Genomic DNA, 12,604 nt, shown 5'->3' on the forward strand with positions numbered 1-12,604 from the left:
TTTTTACAAGATTGTAATTAAGAATATTCCGAGATTCCCTCAGTATCAAAAGAGTTTTAATTTCCTTGTTGTCTTTATTATTTCTTCCCTAGACCAATGGAAGCCCACATGAGTATCTCCTGACTGTCATCACACGAGTTGGCATTGTGGTGTCCCTCGTCTGTCTCATCATCAGCATATTTACCTTCTGCTTCTTCCGAGGCTTGCAGAGCGATCGCAACACCATCCACAAGAACTTGTGCATTAATCTCTTTATTGCAGAGTTAATATTCCTAATTGGTATCGATATGACGAAACCTGAGGTAAGCTGCAATGATTTTACCTTATTGATTTCATTTTTGATTTATTCCCTCTGACTTGGCCTCTTTTCCCCCCCTCAAAGCTAACGACGTCTTTAGGAGTGAAATAAATGAGATTTTAAACCGTTTTTGTTTCCAACCTTACCTCATTGTCTGCAATATGACATGAGTGGGACAGCCCTATTAATAATAGGAAATGTCCTTTTTCCTTTACCACAGTGATCCACAGTCACCAGGGCTGAGCCTGTATAATATCATTTTTTTTATTTTGCTTTACCGACTTAGTCTCTTCAGTCCTTGGAAATATAACAATATTTTTCACAATTACCATCAAATGACAAACTGAAATCTAACCTTGGAATATAAATGGCATTTTAGGACATTTATGTCAATGAAATGGTGTTTAGAATGATTGCATATTTAAAAACTGTAACTGAAAAGTTTTAAGTAGTTTTTTTTTTTTTTTTGCTCTTCTGTGATGGAGAGAAAAAGAAGACATGGATGCTGTACAAAAAATAATATTTTAACTTGTTTGTTGGTATTTTATAAGGATGTCCCGATATAACGTTTTCATTTCCGATATGATATCGATATTCCAGCCTTGCGTACCGATATTGATCCAATATCAGCATGGATCATACATACTTTTTTTTTTTTAACCCTCTGGGGCCTGAGGTGTTTTTGCTGTTTTTTCACTGCATTTGATTTTACCTTTATATTTCATATAAGCATATTTCATATATGCATGTTTGGTATCATTTATTTTCAGGAGAACCTCCGAAATGTGACTGAGAAGTATTTTCTTTCACATGACATACTGTATTAAGACAGTATTAAGACCCCAGAGGGTTAATGAAAAAAATGAAATGACTTATTGTGTAGTGTGGAATGTTAGAAAAGGCTTGATCACGTGATGTTACTCAAACAGAGAACAATAGTCAGCGACAGTAGGTATGAGATAAACTGACCCATTTATTATTAACCAATTGGTTACATACATTTTAACCTTCAACATAATATCTACAGTATCCTACAATTAAATAAAATAAATAAAAAATGAATTTGGAAAAAAAAAAAAAAAAAAATTGGAAAATTTTGAATCCGATCTTTGTTTTCAGGCTAATATCTGATCGATATTGGATTTGGACACGCCTAATATTTTACACTAAACAATGTCAATAAAAATACATTTTCTAATGGTTCTGATTCTTTCATCACAGATTGGATGCGCCATCATCGCAGGAATCCTTCATTTCTTCTTCTTGGCTTCCTTCTCCTGGATGTGTCTTGAAGGCGTCCAGTTGTATCTCATGCTTGTGGAAGTGTTTGAGAGTGAATACTCCCGCAAGAAGTACTACTACGTGTGCGGTTACCTCTTCCCCGCTATCGTCGTCTGCGTTTCCGCAGCCATCGACTACAAAAGCTATGGGACAGAAAGAGCGTAAGTGCAGCTTTGCTAATGCAGTCTTAGAAATGCTAAGCACACGTTCGGGATCCTCTAGAGTTTTTGGGGGGCTTTCCTGCTGCGTCTGTTTATGTCAAATCTTTAAAAGAAATCTTCTTATCAGCCCTGCGACCTTACTTCTGAAGACTCTACCATAACCTCTTTTGTCAAAATGGGCAGCTGTTGAATTTTTTATGTCATTTGATGGCTGCCAGACTCAACACTGTGGTTGTTTCAAGAGGTGGGGGAACAGCTACATTAATGCCTTTCAGGCCAAAGACCCTCCTGTGACCTCTTGTTTACAAATGCTCTCTTAAGGAGATGAGCATAGTGTAGAAAAAAGCCTTTTACATAGATTAATGGCCGTATTTCATTGAAGACTCAGCTATTAGGAGAGGTGACTTGGGGGTCTTATGTCTCCCTTATCCGGCTGTGTTAATGTTGACTCGTGCAATAACTCTATTTTAAAAACCAGTTCTACAAATAAAGAGAAGATTTTAAAGATCACAAATTTAGACCTAGTAACCAACAATGTAAACATGTTTATTAGCCTTTTAACAGCAGTGGTTTGATTGGATTAATGTCTTGTGACTAATGTGGGTTGTTGAAAGTTAATATGTTTGTGTGTGTGTTGGTGTGTTTGTCACAGGTGCTGGCTAAGTGTGGATAATCATTTCATATGGAGTTTTATCGGACCCGTCACCTTTATCATCATGGTAAGCTGTTATATTTTCCTTTGAATGTCAGGACTGACAGAGTGAGGAAAGGAGGGAGAGGATGAGATAAAGGAGATAAAGGAAGTGAGATGGGTTGAACCGAAGGAAAAAGTCAGCAGGATTCCTGCGCCATGTCTCCTTCGTGATGACAGGTTAATTTAGTGCCATGGACAGATTTTTGAAGCATCCAGCAATTCGTATGCCCCTCACCACCTGACAAGGATCAGAAGTTGGTAATGTACTCGTAACCTTTGCACCGCTTCACACATTATGTAATGACTCACATTACAGACATCCCTGGATGCCCTCTAGGTTAAACATTTTATGATAGAAATGGAAACTATTTATAATACAGCGAGTGTGTGACTCGTTTTCTCTCATCTTTGTGTGTGTTTTGGTATGTCTGTAAATAGCCAATAGGCACTGTCAGTAGGGAGAAATGCAAAAATGCCTTTTTTGTTTGGCCAAGGACCATCAAAGGTGAAGGACATACATCATCATATTGACTTATGCCCCATTGAGGCATGCAATTATTTACTGGTCATGACATTATTATCTCCTGCTCCATCAGACAATGAGACCTTAGGGACTCTTGCTTCACAGCTCAAGGAGAGAAAAAAAGGAAATAGCAGGTGGTTTCGCTCACATATCTCCTCACGGCCTTCAAAAACCATATAACGCTTTGACCTTATACACGCCAGAAGATGAGCAGGTTCGGCGAACTCGCCTCACTGCTGAGCAGGGAGGATGGGTGATATTTGTTCAGCGCTGTATTTATTATCCAGCCCTAATGGTTGGTACAGTGTCTAGAGACACCGTGACCTCTGCTGAGCAGCACAATGACTCCGGATAATATACAAGAGAAAATGGGTAGCCATGTCAAATTCCAACAAGTCTGTGAGCATGCTCTTAAAGTAACAGCAATGTACTGCCTTTTTGTCCGTGTGGTACAGGGAGTAAATAAAAGACGAGTTCGTTCACTGGACTTTTCAAAGACAGCCACTGCCACTCGGTGTAGCATTTAAAAATAGAGGAGATAGGAGGGACGGTTCACTGTAAATGCAGGAAGGACACTCATTTGTTGTTCCCATTGATTTTTTTCTTCTTCCTTTTGTACATGTTTTGAATCATAGAGCTCATAGTTCCACAGCTGAAAATGTCTTCAAACAAGCTTGCATTTCTTACCTTTACAGCAAGTGTTCTGTGATCCACACAGGAATATATTTATTCTCTCTTTAACCGTACCCTCATTGTTTACCAATCAAATGTTATCCTCATAATGATGTACATGAAAAGTATATCTGCTGTGGAGACAATGATCAGGATCCCGGCGGTGATGACCGTCTCGATATGATCTTGACCCTGTGAGAAGCTGATTTATTGTAGCTGAGATCATGTGTAGAAGGAATGACTTTTTTTGGGGTGGGGGGGGGGGGTGCTCTGGTTCTGGCAATAGCAAAGCATTCCTTTGATTATATGCAACAATTGACTCAAAGAGATGGAGTACTGTAGGGAGGGCCGCCCCAGGGTAGAGAGCTGGAGCAAGGTTTGTCCACACAATCTGTGACCCTGATTTTTTTTTTTTTTTTTTTTTTTTTTCCTACAAATTGCCTTTGTCCTTGTCAATGAGAGAAAATAGTAGAACATGCAAAGTCACAGAGGAGAAAGAAAGAAGAGTCAAAACTCAGGAGGTAGCATCCATTAACCCAAGGGTTGAGTTTACAAATCACACTCCAGCCCAGTCGTTGCATCAATGTCCAAGGGCAGAATACTTTATTTACATTATTATCTCGTATACGTTAAGGTTTCGCTTATTCAGACAAGGTTTTTCAGGATTTTTTTTTTTCTCTCCTGACATGTTTCGATTCTCAACTGCCAGTCTTCCTCAGAGGTGAAATGCTTTGATGTATTCCTACGAGTTCTTATGAGAGACTGGCAGTTGAAAGTCGAAACATGTCAGGAGAAAAAATGCCCTGAAAAACATTGTCTGAAAAAACAAAACATATACTTAGAAAAAGAAGACAAAATGAACTTGCTGGAAATATTTGATCGTGGTGACTGAAAGTTTGGACAACCTCCAACAGTAGGGTGACCATGTTTTGATTTCCAAAAAAGAAATCCAAATATGGGCCAAACTCATATTCAAAGTACTCCACGTTTTCATGAATCTAATAATAATAATACTATCAATCAATTTTATATAGCGCTTTTTTGAGGACTCAAACTTGCTTTACAGAATACAGAAAAATAGAAATATATATATATATATATATATATATATATATATATATATATATATATATATATTAAGAAATAACAATAAAAGTAAAAGAAAGGTTAAGGAAAAGCAAGTAATTAAAGGTGGGATTTAAGGAGCGTTTTAAAGTTCTGTTAACAATATAATAAATAAATAAGTTGTTATTGTCAATAAGGCTTAAAAAATAATGTATCTCTTTATAACCAAGACTTTAAAAAAATCTGAAATCAGTGGTGACTCAGTCAGTCACCTTTATTATGCAATATAACAATCTATTCTTGAAAAAGATCTTATACCTTCTTAAAGATATCTCCTCCTAGATATTAAAACAATAACAAAACACTCAAGGCTTACAGAACAGTAAATAATCATTAAATATGCACTTCAATAAATAACCTTTTCAATTAAATCCATCGTTATTTGGTCGACTTTAATCTCTCCCTCTTTCTTTTGTCCTCGTATATGATGATTTAATCAAAACAAATCAGCACTTTTAATGATTCTGTCACGTGTGAGTAAAATTACAGTAATGACACAACTGATTTCAAAGAGCAGCTCCTTAGCTTTCAGAAACTGGTAGAATTTCTCATATAGAGCAAATATTAGCAGAGTTACGGTCTTTTATATTAACGCGTGCCCCGAGATGCGTTCAAGGTCCCTGGGAAACCTGGGCAATTTAATTAATTTGTAAAAAATCACCGGACAAGACGTGAAAAGAGGACATGTCTGGGTAAATTTAGAAGTATGGTCATCCTATTCAACAATATGTTTGTAGTATGGTTTCTTATCTTGGATACAGACTGTATTATGCTGTGTCATTGGGAACTGTAAATGTTTATTACATTGATTACGGAGTAGGCGTAGACAGTATAAGCTTTATAACTTCAGCCCACTCCTTTTTTTTTTCTTTCTCTTTCTCTCTTTTTTGTCGGCACATGCTGTCAGAGGTCAACACTACGAGAAGTGCAATCTTTTTTAAGACAGCAATGCATTGCCTACTCCTTTTATGGGAATTTGGGAATGTTGTAAAAAAAAAAAAAAAAAAAGTTAAGAATGCAAACTACTCAAAAATAAACTAAACTAATGAATAAAGCTTTCTGTTTAATCCTATTTTTGTCAAGTTTAGATCAACATTTAATATAATTATTTTATAGTGTAATCCCTTCATGGCAGCTAAGCCTTGCCCACACCAAGTACCAATGGTTTTGACCCAGTATTGTCATGTTTTTTCCTGTCCCAGCGTTACCCAACCGACTGAAAACACAAGCTGCGGTGGAGGCATTTAGATCTTTGCTCTGAGGCAAAGATTGCCGTGTCTCTGAGCGCAGGAGGTATTAGCTCCATGAAAGGGGAACATGGAAGTAATGACTGGTGGGGGGAGCCATTAGTATGCTTGAGATAACTCCAACACAAGGCTTCTTAGATCATGACACGTCTCGAGGAGTTCTTATCATCTGGACAGGTCCATCTGCACCTTTAATATTTTATCCTCAGCAGTTCATTTGGAGTTCAGTGTGTACACACACAATCCACTTTCGAAAAAAGCTTTCTCCTCGGTCCCAATGTGGCACGGTGCTTCTGCATGACTGGCAGTGATGATTCAGAGACAGAGTGAAGGATGGAGGCATGGCAGCTCCGCTCTAGCAAAGAGGGACCCCCCCCCCCCCCCGGGAAAGGCTGCAAAAGCATGTCGGTGGGGGTGGGAACATGTGCCATGCTACTAGGTTACTTTAAAGTACTGTAGCCCGCTCCCTCTGTCTCATTGGATCCATGTCATCGTTTCAGGCTGTGTGAAGAGATTTTTTGAAAAGTCCTCACCAATCCCTCACCCTCACCCTTACCGTCCGTATCGCACAAAAAGAAAATGTCTGAGAGCTGCTAAAGAAAACACAGTTGCTGTTCAGTCTGTGACATCAAAAGGCCTTGCCATTTTCCGGTCCCTGTTGGTTTTTCTATATATTTTTTTTTTATTATTTGCTGTTCTCATTTTTTTTTTTTTTTTTTTAAACCCTCATTGTGAGCAGCTCCATGAGTTGATTGCATGTGGAGAAGTGATGTATTGATTTGCAGCAGTCTTTTGATAACGGTTCGCTGCACAGCCAAGAGAATGTCAGCCTGGTTGTTTGTTACTTTTATTTAACAGTGTTTTGTGCTGTAAATATAATGTTTGCAGCTTCGGTTTAGTTCAATTCAGCATCGACACGAAGGTTTTTGTCACTGATGTCGCTTTTCTACTTCATATCTGTTGATGTCTTGGTTTTCTCCACTGGTGGCACACGTTTAAGTTTTTCTTTCCACAGATATACTCTTTCACATTACGTATGCATGCCTTTGTTGCAGCACAAAAACTGCTACATCTCCTGCAGACACATGTGAAAGTCACGTCAAAGAGTCGCGTGCCACTGATTCCTTAATGATTTAACACACGTGTCAAACTCAAGACCTGGGGGTGAAATCCGGCCCTTTAGAGCATCAAATTCGGCCCGCTCGAGAAAGGAAAAACGATGGAAAATAAACATGTAAAGGACCAACTAATCCAGTTGTCGATATCTCAGCCCTTCCAAATTCAAAAATGCAATTGAACGCCACACTATTTACATAGCTCAGTTTTCTAGTGTTTATATCACATGACGGTAGTCAATTTTTATCTCAAATTGTTGAAATAACTTTAAATTTTTCCAAAATATGGCACATTTTCCTGAAATTTTTTGACAAAATTTCCCAAATCAGGGAAATTTAAGTGAAGTTCCTTCATGGACTGATGTACTCAGATTTACGTAATCATTTATAGATCATTTATACGTGGAAGTGCAAACCAGGGCACATTAATGTTGAATTTTTCCACTTAAAATCTATGGCCCACTTAAAACTCACACTGGTTCGTATGTGGCCCTGAACTTAAAGGAGTTTGACACCCCTGATTTTACACATTCCAACCTGTACACGCAGGCGCCCCTCTTGCTCTGTGTTCTGTTTTTATGTTACCACAGACTACAATCAAAGGAAATATACTGTTTCCCTTGCGTATTTTGTCGTTGGTTATACCTTTCAGTGTTTCACTATATACGGTACTATATTGTACAATAACATTTCGCTGTTTAAAATGATATGCAGCTGTTTCTTACAACAAGAGGCTCTCTTCTTTCCCTTGCTACTTTTTATAGCCTCTTTGACGTTGCCAGACTGCTGCCGTGTGGCTGTTTTTTTTTAAACAGTGATGGATTTTAATGCATTTCCATGCTCTTATTGATATAGAATGACACTAAATTTGGCGCCAGTTGGCCCGACTGAGACTACCAGGAGCGATAGATGTTTATTGGATTAGGCTCTGGACATGCAGACAGTTGAAGGCTCTCCTCTTTTAATACTTGAAGACAAGTTAACCATTTCTGTCTCTGTCTGCCATTTCTTGAGTCATGCATATCTGTGTAATAACACCGCCATTATTCTGTTTTGACAGCTCAACCTCATCTTTTTGGTGATCACAATGTACAAAATGGTGAAGCACTCCACCACCTTGAAACCAGACTCGAGCAGACTAGAGAACATAAAGTAAGTGAAGCGTGTTACTGAACCCTTTCTGCCTCTTTTCATCAGCAGTATATCATCTGAACCTTTGTGTTTGCAACTTGTTTAAAGGTTGTTTTCATAAGTTTTATGTCTGAACAAGATGTATAATGTAAAACAATTAAAAAGAAAGAGTGAATGCCTTTATGGGTTGAAAACAGGCTATTACTAATCATTTTTTTGCTGTCGGCTGAGAATGGTGGTTTGTGACGTTTTGGTGGTTTCGTAAGTCACGAACCAGCATTGTTGGCCCCGCCCCCCTATCAAAACACTTGTCTACTGCAGTTTGTAGCAAGTAGGTTGGATTGAGACAATTGAGTAGGTTAGTAATATATTGTTCTTTGGATATTTTATAGTTAAGATTGGGCGTGTATTAAGAGATCCAGGAGCCCTGCCCATGAGCAAGGCATTTTTTTAAATTTCCAGCATAGATGCATTTCAGACAAAACCTTGGGGATTAGTTACTATTATAACGTGTTACCATGGTATTATACGACATTAAAAAATACCTGCAATATTTGCATGTTGATCATAATGTTTTAATATAAAGCAGAAGCTTAAATATTGATTCCTGCAAGTTGGGGTTCAGCTTGTGCGTGCGTGTGTGTGTGTGTGCTTGCCTCTTCTCTAACCTATTTCTGCATGCCCTTAATAATTTTATATGAATTCCTATTTTTTTTCTATTTGTTTAACCTTTATGATACTGTTTACTAGCATGCTAGTTTCATTTATTTAGCGTTTCCTGTTCCATCATATTCAGCACATTGTCTTAAAGGTTTTTTATCTTGTGTTTGTTGAAGTCTTCAGCTTTACAAACACATGGCAAACCTGCAGTCAGGAATACAAATAAAACACAGTTTACTGAAACGTCCTTGGTATTTCAAATGTTGTTTTTTCCCTTATCAAAAAAAACACAGAAGAAAGTTTTATAAAACACGGTGGCATAAATATCGCCGCTCTTTTATTTATTCATGTATTTTTCATGTTATTTTACTATAGTTGTGTTATAATGTTGGTTCCTGTGTGGTCATTTTCTTTGTGATGTTTGTGCCAGTCTGCACTGCATGTTGCCTGTAAAGGCAAAGTTAACACATACCCTCTTTTTTTTTCTCTCCTCTCATTCTCCTCTTCTCTCCGTTCTGCTATCCACACCAGTAATTATCGCGTTTGTGACGGCTACTATAATACAGATTTGCCCGGGTAAGCTCATACTGTGCACGTCAGATATTGTTACAAATATTCTATCATTGCCTACTGGGCAAGAAGATGTAAAGTAAATTATTTATACTCCTCAGATTGAATACTTTGTTTTAAAATTTGGTTTAAAAAAAAAAAAGTATTTACAGTAAAACAGGTCTTACTTTTACTGCTTCCAGTCTAAAAAGTTAAAAAATGCCTATCTCATTCAAATGCCGACTAACCCCCGCTGTTGTGCGCTCTGATCTAATTGTGTCTCTCTCTTCCTGCCTGTCATGCTCGCTAGCTATGAAGATAATAAACGATTTATCAAGTAAGAACATGTTGCCCAGAAGTCTCCCTTTCAGCTTACAAATGATGCCTTCTGTTCTCCTTTACTCTTGCATTCCGCCTTTCCTCTCTTTTCTCTTTTCCTTGTCTCTATCCCTGTCTGTAGCTCCAATGCTACCACTGCATTGTCCTTGTGACCGCTCACCCTCGCTGTGTCTGCCAGTGGAACCAGTGTCGTTGCCGTTGTTGTTGTTGTTGTTGTTGTGGATGTTTGTTTCGGGTTGTGTTATAAAAATAGGTGGTCCTTATTAAGGCTGTTTGGGGGGAAAAGTTCATACTGAACAGAATTTCCTCTCCCTTAATAGCATTGGACAGGAGGATATGTATGCATTAGCAGTGGGTTATTTGGAGGTCATTTTTGTTGATGTTTTTTATTATTGTAGATTATCTCTAAACTTCCTAAAACCAGAAATATGTTAATATTGTATATGTTTAAATAAAGATGAATAGAAACAGGAATTGTTTTGTACTTCAGATTATATTCTATTTAAATAAATGAATTTATTTATTTTATTGCATAATTGTAACCATCACCAGCCCTCCCCGAGAAAGGGTAATAAAAACGTTCTTATAGGGAGAGTGTAAAAAGAGAGGGCAGTTTTGCACAGCAAACAGAAAAAAACAGCATGTTTTAATTGTTTTCTAGTTCAGATTCTCAAGTTCTTATTGTTTTCTTTAAGTTTGCATTTTTTTTTTTTTTTTCGACCTACTCTGCACATGCTGTCGAAGGTTAACACTATATATGTAGTGCAATGTTTTTGCTACAGCAATGCACATTTTATTATTGCAATTAAATAAATTAATGTATTTTATTGCATAAATGTGACCATCACCGGCCCTTTCTAAGGAAAGGTAAGAACAACTTTATTAGAGAGAGAATGTAAAAATAGAGGCAGTGTTACACTTATGTGAGGGGGAAGGGAACAGGGAAGAGGGAGTCAGGGTGGGACGATGGAAGGGGTGTGGAAGAGTCGTCTCTTTGAAGGTGTGAGTGCAAAAACAGATTCTATTGGTAATTTTAAACAAATAGAGTTTTTTGTCGTTTTCTTTAAGATTCTATTTTAAACTTTTCATCTTTCATTTTCTTTTTTTGTCTTTTTCTTGTGTGTTCCTCTCTCCTTTAGATCCTGGGTGATGGGAGCCTTTGCCTTGCTGTGCCTACTGGGTCTCACTTGGTCCTTTGGGCTCTTTTTCATAAGCGAGGCCTCCATTGTCATGGCATACCTTTTCACCATTTTCAACACCTTCCAGGGAATGTTTATCTTCATTTTCCACTGCCTTCTCCAGAAAAAAGTAAGTCCTTTGTTATCTGCAGTGTTTAAATGTGTTGATTTTTCTCTCAAGGTGAAAGGCTTATAAGTTCTAGTATTCAAGGCCAAACCTTAAACTCCTCCATAGTGAATTCACAGAGCGCCTCATGCTGATATAAAAAACAAACACTGCCAGGTTCAGGCTTGTGGCTAAGTCATATGTAAAGTCATCACTCTATGTAAACACACTCCTGTTTGCTCATGCAGGTCCGCAAAGAGTACAGCAAGTGCTTCCGTCACACGTACTGCTGCGGAGGCCTTCCCACCGAGAGCTCCCACGGTTCTGCAAAGACTTCCACTACACGGACCAGCGCACGCTATTCTTCTGGTACACAGGTAGAGCAGCAACACTGACACACACACACACACTGCACCAACCAAGACCCAGCTAGCATTGGCTTATTTCTAATATTGAAGCCCATTAGGATAAACAGGTGGTTAGCAAATGTCACTTTTATTTTAGGTGATATTGTACAACCAACCAGGGGTGGACTGGGACAACAATTCAGCCCTGGCATTTTGTGTCCAGTTCACTACATTATCCGAGACACCATGTAGAAGCTGTTATTAATTCAGTGATGCTCAACATGTGGCTCTTTATGTCTTAATTTTAATTATTTTCTCAGAGAATCTTGAAATTTTGCCCGTTTTCAACAAGTTCTGTCACTTTATTCAGACTTTAGCTACCTTTTTCCAATAAATATCCCTTTTTTTCCTATTTTTTGTCAATTTTTGGAAGTTGTTTTTGACAATTATCGAAATTCTTTACATTTTTTTTTAGCCACTTTTCATCCAAATAAGCTACCTTTTGCCCAATAAATACCACTCCTTTCCATTTTGCCTCTTTTTGATCCACATTTTTGCCTCTTTTCACTATTGTTTGGCACATTTTGCCCTTTTTTTACTGTTGTTTGCTACATTTTTTCTTTACATACCACCTGATTCCTCTTTATTTACCCATTTTTTAGCCACTCTTGAATGCTTTTGACCCATTTTAGTCACTTTTCACTCTTTTCCTGCCACGTTTTTTGCACCATTTTTAGCCACCTGTTACCACGTCTGTGTCCACTTGCTTGTAAAAAAAAAAAAAAAAAAAAGGAAAACACGTAGTGGACCGGACCGACCAATCCACCGAGATGATGCCCTTTATGCCAGATGGCCAGTCCACCCCTGTATGCAACTCATTATTTAGCATTCTAGCCCCAGAAAATGTTCCACATTTATTCTGTATTTCATGAGCAGCATCCACTGGTACCGCATGAGCTCCTTTCCTCTGTTCTGCTGCCTTTTAAACACTTGCTTTATCTTTTTTTCTCAAACTAACATTATGTGCACACAAGAAAAAAACAGCTGTACCCTTTAAGGACCGATGCAGCCGCAGTTTTCTGCAAGGAGACAAATTTCTTAAGCAAACCTATTTCCTTGTCCTTTTTAATTAAATCCTAATACAGTACATATTAAGGAAACTTGTTTTAAAAAAAAAA

The 12,604-nt window shown here is 37.9% G+C and overlaps 1 protein-coding gene across 32 annotated transcripts in view; it reads left to right on the plus strand.

Annotated features, from left to right (window-relative positions):
• The window catches only part of adgrl2a (adhesion G protein-coupled receptor L2a), a 117,722-nt gene that overhangs the window by 95,689 nt on the left and 9,429 nt on the right, over nucleotides 1-12,604 (plus strand). For 20 of the 32 annotated variants that reach the window (XM_028445714.1, XM_028445707.1, XM_028445710.1 and 17 more), the window contains 8 exons: nucleotides 93-302; nucleotides 1,520-1,740; nucleotides 2,393-2,459; nucleotides 8,177-8,268; nucleotides 9,439-9,483; nucleotides 9,767-9,793; nucleotides 10,935-11,103; nucleotides 11,328-11,456. In XM_028445714.1, coding sequence (XP_028301515.1) covers nucleotides 93-302; nucleotides 1,520-1,740; nucleotides 2,393-2,459; nucleotides 8,177-8,268; nucleotides 9,439-9,483; nucleotides 9,767-9,793; nucleotides 10,935-11,103; nucleotides 11,328-11,456 — 960 coding nt within the window. The remainder of the gene's footprint in view (nucleotides 1-92; nucleotides 303-1,519; nucleotides 1,741-2,392; nucleotides 2,460-8,176; nucleotides 8,269-9,438; nucleotides 9,484-9,766; nucleotides 9,794-10,934; nucleotides 11,104-11,327; nucleotides 11,457-12,604) is intronic. The other 12 variants (XM_028445715.1, XM_028445698.1, XM_028445699.1 and 9 more) reach the window with 1 other exon arrangement.

Source organism: Gouania willdenowi, chromosome 4, assembly GCF_900634775.1.
Source record: "Gouania willdenowi chromosome 4, fGouWil2.1, whole genome shotgun sequence".
Classification (NCBI taxonomy): Eukaryota; Metazoa; Chordata; class Actinopteri; order Blenniiformes; family Gobiesocidae; genus Gouania; species Gouania willdenowi.